This window comes from Malania oleifera, chromosome 7 (genome assembly GCF_029873635.1).
Source record: "Malania oleifera isolate guangnan ecotype guangnan chromosome 7, ASM2987363v1, whole genome shotgun sequence".
NCBI lineage: Eukaryota > Viridiplantae > Streptophyta > Magnoliopsida > Santalales > Ximeniaceae > Malania > Malania oleifera.
This window is the reverse complement of record NC_080423.1, coordinates 99,472,328-99,483,408: the sequence shown is the minus strand read 5'-3', so window position 1 is coordinate 99,483,408 and position 11,081 is coordinate 99,472,328. Positions and strand designations below refer to the sequence as shown.

Sequence of the window (11,081 nt, the reverse complement as noted above, 5' to 3'; positions counted from 1 at the left end):
GAATTGAAATGATTTAGAATAGAAAATGAATTACTCTATTGTCATCTCTATTGATGAATCAAAAATAAAAATTTAATCAATTGGGTCATCACCCCTCAACAACTAAATATGAGTGGTGTTCATTTGTCAACACTACAGTGTAGTTGACAAGAACTAAAACAATTAGTCTCCACTTGGCGAGGATGATTAAAGAAGATCTCTCTCTCTCTCTCTCTCTCTCTCTCTCTCTCTCTCTATCTATATATATATATATATATATATATATATATATAGATAACAAATCAAACATGCATTTGGTCAAGTAGGTTTGATATCAATGTACAAATATATATTATATGGTTCATACATATATATTGTGGTGACTGGTGACAATTGCAGGTGGTACAATAACCTGTTTGTCACTACTCACAAATTGCATTTTATGAAGGGGCCCATGCGCAATTCCCAAAGCAAGCTCCCCCTCTCTCTCTCTCTCTCTCTATCAAAAACACAAAATTAAAATAAAGAAGATTTAACTTTTATATATATATATATATATATATATATATATATATTTACGTGTGATGTGATTATAATATGATGACTAATTGGGTGTGTCACAGCTGATATTCATATTGGTGATACTTCTTTTTTCTCTGCTTTGTGTCCCTTTTGTCTCCTACTCTTTCTCTCCTCCTCTTTTCTTCTTTTCCTTTTCTTCCCTTTCTCTCTATCCCTCTTTTCATTTTTAATTAAAGAGAGCATGCAGTACCTGATTCCCATTTCGCATCACCACTTACTCCAACACACGCATTTAATTTGTAGACATTAATTTATGGCCCTTTGATACATGACCAGCCAGCTACTTCACCATCATTTAATGATGATGATGATGATCATATGTATGTATAAATCACTGTGATGATCATGATCTGCCTAGGGTGAACTCCAAATTGGGTTTCTTGGGGTTCATTCCTACTGCAGTAAAGCTTGAGGATGAGTGCACGTCTGCAGACACACTTTCACAGCTCATCACCATATCCTGCAAATCAAAAGTAAATACAAAAATTCAATTTAGATATTATCGATCATGTTCATACAGATATATATATATATATATATATATATATATATATGGAATGAATGTTTAATTGATATTTATATATATTTATATTCTTAATCTGGGTTTGGCTGGAAAAAAAGAAACCCCTTTTTCCCAAGCTTGCATTGATGTTTGCTGCATGATTGTTCCAAATTAGGAGCATGCAATGCAATGCAAATGGTGTTTTTTTTCTTTTTTTGATGACCCAAAATTTCAACTTGATAAGCCCTTCAACCCACCCAAGTGCCACCAAATCAAGGATATGAAAATATTGCTACTCGTCTATCGATGTAATGTTGGTAATTCACTAGGTAAATTACACGTGAGTAATCAATAAAACTTGATTTTGCTCTTGCCACCAAAGCAAATCCAGTTGAATAATGCAATATAAATATTAAATATAAAAAGTATTTTATGGGGAATGGAGAAAGCTAGCTAGGTAGGGTTGAAAATGTGAGGCAAATGAAGAATGTTAGTTAGGATGTCTTTTAGATGTTCCATGAGTTGTTCTTTTTTAGTTAGGATGTCTTTTAGGTCTATATATATGTATGATCGACTTGACTGCAAATTTCCAAGAGTACAACTTATTCTCAATGTATGAAATCAAAGTCACAAAGAGCCATTTGCATAGAAAATTTTAAAAAAATATATATATATCACATATTCAAAAGTGTTCTTAATTGATTTTGGAAGGCAATGCATGCATGCATGACTTTTTCCCTTCTTTCCATGTTATGTGTGTGCGCGTGTGTATATATGTCTTCCTAGTTATTTTGATAAGTTAAAATATTACATAACATCCTAAGACTAGTTGGCATACACAATATAGAAATCAAGCACTTGGATTTTGGAAGTTTCCCCTTTCTTATACTCATATTTGTTTAACTGAAAAGATGCATGGTTTGTTACCTCAAAAGGGATTGTGTTTTCGGTAGGACTACTCCTTAATTTTCCTTGTAACCAAACATCACTGCATGCAGGAAAGAAAATTAAAGCGGCATAAAAAGAGATTCATGAGAATATAATCAGTCATGAGTGGAAACCCATGCATGCATGCATGCAAGGAATTGAAAAAAGGGCATTCTCTTACAAGGAAACAAATTTATTAGAGCTAACTAATCTTTTACTGTCAACTGGTTACCAACTTACAAGTACGTACTATATATATACCCTCCTACCTTGCTTTGCTTTAATCATGATCAGTACTCTATAGATTCTGTTGAGGAAAATTAAATAAAGGGGATGATGGGAGAGAAAAACCCTAGTAAAACCTTACTCCGGCCCCCTATGTGGTATCCCATTATCCATAACCAGAAACTACGACGAAGCTTCAAAATGACTTGGCTTTGGAGCAAAGATTGCAGCATCAGCTTTAGAGATCATCATTCACCTTTATAAACCATATATATATATATATATATATATATATACATTATATGTATGGAATATATCAATTAGAAATCTGTAGCTAACTCTTTTTTGTGATTGTTTACTTTAGGTGGGATCCATTAATTGAAATTTTTTGGACTTCATCAGTTGTACTGCTGTTCCCTACATTCTAGCTTTTTAATTAAAACTGTAACCCTTGTCAATCAATAATGGAGTTTGTGTGGTCACCATGCATCATCTCATCCATCTTCAACACTTAAGCAGAATAACAAAAGCCGTAATGCAGATTTAAGTTTTTTCTTTTCTCTTCCTTTTGAATGACTATCGCCCACACCCCCTCAGCTCATATATATATATATATATATATATATATATGCTATAGATCTCTCTCTCTCTCTCTGCATTATGTGTTTTCGCTTTGACTAGGTCTAGCAATTAATTAGAAAATTTTCAGAGTTTAAACATGATAGCTTACTTATTAAGAAGAGGTTTAAATTGATAGATTGAATGTCGACTGGATAATTAGGCCATTAAAACTTTTCTTTTATGGTGCATGCATGCATATATGAATGAGATTACAATCGTTATTTTTATTATCATTTTGTTAACCACTTAGAACTCTATCGTAAAAAATAAAATAAAACTTTTAGGAATGATTTTAATGCTGCATCTATATTATAATTGACTTTTAAACATTTTGTATAAGCAAATGCAGCCGTCATACTTTCTATGAATATACATTTTCCCCCTTTTTCTTAGCAACCAAACAAACACATGCTATCTTTTTTTTTTTTTTCTTTTATGCAGATAATTATAAGCACACAAAGCTGCTAATATATGATCCACAATACATATCAAAAACAGCTATATCTGATGAAATTTTTGCATTTATTAAATTGAACCATGTATTCAAAAATAACAAATACAGATTAATCCAGAGTGAGTGAATTAAAAATAAATAGTTTATAATTCACCTGGGAGAATTGTTCCAAAATACTCCTCCATGGAAACCTTCTTCATCTTCTCCGATATTTGATCTACTCCGCCGCAGATCGACAGCTGATAATTCAGTAGAACTCCTCGGCGGCTTTTGAACCTCCACCATATTTTCTTCACAAACCTCCCCCATTACTCCACTTTCTAATCCCTCTGATTGACCTGTATTAATATATGTAATTAAACATCACAACACAATTTTATTAATACCCAAATATTAATTCAAATTCAATAAACATAATAAGCACCCATAATTTTCAATATCAGTCTCCAAACCCGTTCGAGAAAAAAACTTAAAGAGCTCTTGTCCCATCCACTAAAAGCCTCTTCAAACCCGAAATAATTTAAATATATTTATATAGTGAGATTATATGGCTATTACGTACCTGAAGAGGCTGCAGCTCTATCGGTGGTCTTTATTGTCCGATACATCTACAAAGACATATATACCAAAATTAATAATTAGTTAATTTTTGTCTACCTTTTCAACAAAAATTAAAGTGATAATCCCATTTCAAAAAAAAAAAGGAAAAAAGGAAAAAATGGGACAGAAAGAAACACATTCGTTTAATTTGATAAAGCATTATTTATCTAATTTTCTACATTTAGATGACATACGTATAAATAATATATATATATATATATATATATGTGTGTGTGTGTGTGTGTGTGTGTGTGTGTGTGTGTGCAGACTACAAGTGAAGTCTACATTTAATATTAGTATAAATATTATATATAATTAATGCCTCCATAAATGTATGAATCAGTAGAGCATACATCGATGTGTGTTTGAGTTAATTTACCATGGTTAAATAGTAACCAGAGTGAAAAAGCTGAAATCATTGTGAAATGATGGCGCAGTGTACTTTTCTGATTACCATGTTTTCAAGATTGTATAATATATATATATATATATACATAGATATATATATATATATATATATATATATTAGAAAAACCCTTTTAATTTCTTGGCCAATTAATTAATTAATTGTACTTAAAATGAAGATTTAATTGATAATTTGGGGTATTTTAATCATTAAACTCAGACCCAACTGGGGATTTCAGGTTTTTCTTACTCATCCCTGAAATAGATAACACTGAAATTTTGACTATTTTCTCCTCCTAATACTCTTCTTTTTTCTATTTTTGGTGGGTTCCTTCTTCCAAAGAAAAAGCTGCAGCCTATGCTTCAGAAGCATCAGATCTAAGAGCAAAAAAGAAAACTTAGGACAGTTTCTGAGAGATCTTTTGCAAAGGAGCTTTGAAATCTGCACTATCCTAAGTGGTGTCGGCTTGAAAAATGCAACTTCGCAGCTTCAAAACTGCAACTCATGAGATCTCTTAATCACCCAACTTCAAATTTTTCCTTCAAAATTAATTTCAGTTACTCCCAAAAGAAGAAGAAGAAGAAGAAGAAGAAGAAGAAGAAGAAGAAGAAGAAATTTCCTTAATTTGATTTGTAAGAGTAGCTGCGATCAGATGAGAAAAGGTAAACTGTTTTACCTGTAAATGCGATTTCACATGAGCCAAGGTGAGATCCTTCACATCCATCAGCTCAAGAACAGACTTGGGTGTTGCTCCTAATTAAACCCCACCAAAAAGAAAAATGTGTAGAAATTAAAACCATGCTCTTGTCATCAAAAACCCAAAAAATGCCAAAACCCATGTTCTTGGTTTTGGCTGCAGGCAGACAGAGCTAGCTAGCAATGAGCAAGACGAAAAGAAAATTATCCCAAACAAGAAAAGGAGAAAGAAGAAAATTAAGCTAGAAGGATGCATGTAGATATATATACTCTCGTGGCCGCCGAGCAGCTCGACGGCGCGGACGAAGCGCCCGTGCAGGGTAGTAGTCCACCGCATTCGAGGCGCTCGCACGTTCCGCTTCGCCAGGAACCTCGGTACGAATCGCGATCTGGATACGCCGATGGAGTGGAATGAAGCAGAAGCAGGACTAGTAGTACTAGCGGTACCAGTTACTGGTGCAGGAGTTGGGGAATCAAAAGAAGGGAAAGCAAAGGAGGGTACTGTTTGGTTTGGTGTTTGGTTTTGGTGATGGTAGACGGGAATTCCCCTAATGGGTCTCAAGAAACTGAGCTGCTGGTGAAACCCTTGTTGTCCATTTGGGTGATGATGATGATGGTACTGTTGGTGAAACTGTAGTTGGAGTTCATTTTTGTGATGGAAGAGGTGAAATGGGTTGGCGGTGGGATCTGAGGGGGCCTTGGGGTTTGCAAGGGAGAGCTCAAAATTGATGTTAGGGTTGTGATGGGGGCCTGCCCATGAGCCCAAATCCATTTGATCTTCTTGGGGTCTGCTCCAGCCTGAGGTGGGTTTTGTGTTGGGAGGGCTAATTTGAAGAGATAGGTCAGGTTGAGCTGGGAAAAGCTCCATGCGGATCCTTCAAGCTCTTCCTTTGTGACTAGCGAGCTGGCTAGCTAGGTGCTTCTCTTTTGAATCTTCTCTTCTCAGGAGTACTCGTGCTGTTGATTAATTCTGTGGGCTAGCTAGGTTTTTGATGATGAAGGGATGATGAGCTCGGTGGTGAAATCTATAGCTCTGGGTCTGGTCAGATTTCAGGGTTGGAGAGATTGGGGGAGAGGTGATGAGTGGAAAGCGATGGAGATAGATTTGAAAAGGCAAGAAATGAATCCTTGTTCCTTGTTTGTGTGAAGTATATAAGAGAAAATGACACAAACACATACAGACACACACACACATGTACAGAGAGAGAGAGAGAGAGAGAGAGTGAGAGAGAGAGATTTGCTTTGTTTGGGAGGGTGGGTTAGGGGGCCGTGAGGTGGAGAAAAAGAGGAAAAGGGGAAACAAATGAGACTTAGATTCCTTTTCACTCCAATTTTTTTTCTTGTTTCCTTTGGGAGAAAAGGAAATTTTAGTGGGAGCTTTTAACGTGTGAGTTTGTCTCTCAACCACTTTAGGTTTTACAGTCCTCTCATGCCTTACCCTCTTCAATTCACAGGACCATTAGGCCCTCCCTAGCTAAGTGCAGCTAGGTTAGGGCTCCTTTCCTTTCCCCTGCACCCCAAATTCCCTATTTATGGGATTTCAACTTTCTCACATTCTCTTCTCTCTCTCTCTCTCTCTCTCTCTCTCTCTCTCTCTCTTTATGTATATATGATTCTCCCATTTTTTGATCATGCACATTGAGATAAAAATGTTGATTGACACACCATACGCACTTCAATAGAATTCCTACATCATTCATAGTCCTGTTTTCTTTTTCTGCATTCAAATTCAAATCCATCTCTTGATATGATTTGCCTTACTCCTCTCTATGGGATTCCACTTAGACTTCCTCCACTCAGCTTATCTCTGTAAGCCTTACAATTACTATACATTTTTCTTTTATTATTTTCGCCCTAAATATCATCCTCAATTTTTTGCAATATTTTTTGTCTGCTCAACTTTAATAAAATACATGTTTCTTGAAAAGGACAAAAGAAGTATTTGAATTACCAATCCGAGAGAGAGAGAGAGAGATCATGCATGCCCTCTTCAATTTATTATTCACCTCCTATAAACAAAAAATGATCTCATTATTCACCAATAAAAAATAAAAAAAGCACATAACAAGGATTATTCGGCATCATTTATTATCTTTATGCTCTACCTTTATTATAGCATGACAAAGAAACTAATGATAAGAACGCATTTGTACACGCTACTAGTTTTAGTTTGGGCCTTTGTATCATTTTCTGTTGTTGGGAAAGAAGTTGAAAATATTGTTCAGTAATTAAAATGATTGATGGATAACATGATAATCATCTATTATATTATCGAAGAACAAAAAATGAGCAATCATCCAGTTAGGTTTTAAATTTATTTTTCATTTTTTTTCATAATTTTTAATAGTAAAATTAAATGACCCATAATTAAATGATGTGAAGTAAATGGCCTAGTAAGGAACTATGACATCATAACTTTTTTTTTCTTTTTTTTTTTTTTATGTCATCATAACTTTATATACCATGTTCTCACATAAGTCGATGGAGTCATTCTATATGTCCTTTTAAATTTACTTCCTTAACAATAAGATTATTATCTCATGACAATATTTTTGTTTCATTCATTCATCAAGATTTTTGAAGATAGATAAGATAATTGTAGTATATTATGAGTTGTTTTAATATTATTTTAATAATATTTTTGTAATACCCCTAAACTTTTCATGATAATAGTGTTATGAACAACTTTTGCCATGTACATATGTATATATTATTATAATAGTAAATAAGTAAATAAATAAATCATGCCACAACAATATATAATTATTTAATTGCAACAATAAAAACGAATAATATATAAGAGAAACATTTTTTTAATAATATTGTTTTGTTCTTTTTGCTAGTTTGTAGTAGCTCTCTCTTGCTTACCTTTCTTTAATAATAACAATAGTAGTCACAATAATAAAGACAAAAGACAATTTCATTCTAGAACATTAAGGTAGTGTTTGGAAGTATGGATTTGGCATCTCATATTTGTGTTTGAATGGATTTGGACAAATTTCAATACAATTGTATACTACATCTTATCCAAATCTAATACAACTTCAAATCTAAGTCCTCTCCAAACATGGGATAAATGACAACGATAAATTTATTCATAAACTTATTCTTTTTTTATAAAATTAAGAATATTTAGGCCCCATTTGGAACTCGAAAAATATTAGGGAAAGAAAAGGAAAATATTTAGGAATCCATATTTTCATGTTTGGTTATCGAGAAAAATAAGAAATAAAATGAAAAATATACTAAATTCATGAACAAAATTTTGATTTTACACATTATTAATATTTAATATTTTTCTTAATTTTTAGTCATATAAAAACAAACTTTCATTTTTAATAGAATTTAATATAGAAAGAAACTATAATGGGAAAGAAAGGAAAGGGAATAGAAAGGGAAAGGAAAATAAGGAGGAAACCCATTTTCCATTATATTTTTCTTCTACATTTAACTCTATTAAAAGAGAGAGTTTATTTTTATATAATTAAAAGTTAAGAGAAACTAAACATTACTAATGTGTAAAATCAAAATTTTGTTTGTGAATTTAGTATACTTTTTTTTTTCTCTCTCTTCGTTTCCTCGATAACGAAGCATGAAAACGTGGATTTCTTGATATTTTCCTTTCCCATCCCTAATATTTTCTGAATTCCAACCGAGTGTTAAGAATAAGATAAAATTTTGCAGGCATAATATTCATTTAGCAGAGTAAGGTTCTGTTGAATTTAACTATTTAATGAATAACATTAGGCTAAATTGATTAAATGGGATTTTTTTTTAAAGAAAAAAACAATTTGTGTGAGGACTCCTCATATGATCTGCATGGTAACTAAATCTGATTTTTTCATCCAAGGAAAAAAAAAAAGAAAAAAGGATGAGTTTACCAAAGCTTAATTCTCTTTTACTTTTCTTCCCCCACTCCTTTTTTTATCTTTTACTTTTACTCTTTTAGAAGAGAGATCTCAAGCTTTCTTGTCCTTCATTCTTTTGGAGCAAACATGCAATAACTGAGGGCCAAACAGAGTTTTGTGATGCCAAAGTCTGGTGGTGACATGTCCACATTTATAGAAACCTAATTACCCTTTAGAATATTAGGGTTAAGAAACAAAGATGCATTATGAATTTCAAACACAGCTTTGAGGAATAATGCTATAGGCTTAGCTAGTTGCCTCCTTCTTTGCTAGTCAACAATTAAAAGAAAAGAAAAATAATGATAATGACTTTAATTTAAAAAATTATAAATGGCTTCCCCTTATGCAACAAGGTTGATGATAATACCATAATCTTGATGGTGGTTAAGAGCTTTTGGAATGTTGTTCAAAATTTTATAAATTATTTTAAAAAAAAAATGATTTAAAAATTAAATACTAACATTAAGAAAACTAGGCAAACTCTGAAATTATAAGTATTTATAGCTTGATTTTTGTGATAAAAACTATTATTTTCTTGTCACACATTAAAAAAATGTAGGGATTGTTTAGGTGTGGAAAATATTTTTTAATTTTTAGTTTTTTAAAGAATTATAAAATTTTACTTACTTTTTAGTCTTTCAAAATTAGTATTTAAAAGGTAAAAAATAGAAAGTTTGTCTAAATGTGTAAAATAATTTTTATTTTTTATTTTTATGTTTCAAAATAATCACAAAAAAGACAACCTGTTTTCTCATTTTTCAAATTTTATATAAGGTAATATTTGGAATCATGAATTTTGGAGGGGTTGAACTTGGATTTGTGTGAATTTATAACAAACTCTACGTAATCCATAAAAATTAAAATCTCGAATCCAAATTCCACACTCTCATATGCAAAATAAAAGTTAGAAGTTTAATAAAATAATGAAAAATATTTCTCAACTTTTTTCTATATAAATTAGAAAAATTAGAAAATAAGGTGATGTTTTTATAATTATTTTAAAATAAAAATAAAAAATAAAATAATTTTCACAAGAAAATAGCATTAAAATTATTTATTTTTATTTATTTATTTCATAAAATTGCTATAAAAATAAAATAAAATAAACTAATTTTTTATAATTTTTTTAATAATTAGAATGAAAAATAAAAAGTATTTTTCACACCTAAACGACCGTAATTTTTTTTATTGAGCCTATTTATTTACTGCTGTGATTTTTTTTTTTTTTTTTTTCACTATAGCTTATTAAATAATGAACTCACATGAAACAGCCAAAAGATGGGTCTTGCCCCATGATGTTACTAAAACATATGAAGGTATGGCTTTGACTCTAAACACCAAAAGGAGAAATGATATTGACAGGGTACCATAAATGCACACATTCCCTTGCAAATTTTATCCCATCAAACCCTAAAGTGAAAAACTTTTCTTTGTATTCAATTGCATCTCCTCTCTTTTAATTGCTTTGGCATGTTCTTAAATTAATTAAGTATATAAATTGTTAAACTTTTCCCGGAATCAAAGGCATGAAATCTTTAGTAAATCCAATATAATAAATAAGAAAAGTGGTAGATTTGACAACATTAGAAAAATCCATTACCAAATTCTACATTCCATTTTCCCTTTATTTCTTTCCTTTCCTTTTTCATTTTTTTTCCCCAAAACACTTAAAAGTCCGTTTGGATCAAGGATTATAGTGGGAGAAGGACAAGAAAAGAAAATGAGAAGAAAACTCATTTTCTATTGTATTTTCTATTAGTCATAATAATTATTTGCATTATATCAGGACAGAATAGTCTTTTTCCCTTTTATTCTTATAAGCTATATAAGTCATTTTTATCTCTTATAGAACCCTAATGATTCAATTAAAACTTTTTCTTTTCCCAATCTTTTGCTCCCTCTTTGATTCTATCATGGTATCAAAACTTTGCTCTATGGAATTTTGCATCTCCATGGCGAACCAACCGTTGGAGTAGGATTGTCGTCGTAGGCAGCGGAGTTGTTTGCAAGCGGCAAAGTTGCAAGTCGCTACCGATGTTGAAGATGAGTTGTGATAGCAGAGGCAAGTTGTTTGCAAGCCGCAGAGTTGCAGGTCGCTGCCAATGTTGAAGACAAGTAGGAGGTCAAATTTCGGGGTGCCGAGGCCGACGGTGATGATGTAGTTGCCAGTGCTGAGGGGCC

General features: G+C 32.1%; 1 protein-coding gene across 2 annotated transcripts; it reads right to left on the bottom strand.

Moving 5' to 3' along the window:
- Positions 1-306: 306 nt before the first annotated feature.
- Positions 307-6,240, bottom strand: LOC131159890 (probable transcription factor KAN2). 2 transcript variants are annotated; one of them, XM_058115104.1, is made up of 6 exons: positions 5,263-6,240; positions 4,973-5,049; positions 3,853-3,898; positions 3,445-3,628; positions 1,991-2,051; positions 307-1,021 (listed from the first exon to the last, which is right to left on the bottom strand). In XM_058115104.1, the coding sequence occupies exons 1-6, from the start codon at positions 5,858-5,860 to the stop codon at positions 905-907; spliced, it is 1,083 nt and encodes a 360-aa protein (XP_057971087.1). In that variant the 5' UTR covers positions 5,861-6,240; the 3' UTR covers positions 307-904. The 2 variants fall into 2 exon arrangements, with proteins under 2 accessions (XP_057971087.1, XP_057971088.1); XM_058115105.1 differs by lacking the exon at positions 1,991-2,051.
- Between the last annotated feature and the right edge of the window lie 4,841 nt (positions 6,241-11,081).

Bases quoted from the DNA above. Each gene is read 5' to 3' on its own strand.
- LOC131159890 (XM_058115104.1), bottom strand. From the start codon at position 5,860: ATGGAGCTTTTCCCAGCTCAACCTGACCTATCTCTTCAAATTAGCCCT. The intron at 5,050-5,262 runs GTATATATATCT...GGGTTTAATTAG, and splicing joins GCTGCTCGGCGGCCACGAGA to GAGCAACACCCAAGTCTGTT. The intron at 3,629-3,852 runs GTACGTAATAGC...ATATTAATACAG, and splicing joins TAGAGCTGCAGCCTCTTCAG to GTCAATCAGAGGGATTAGAA.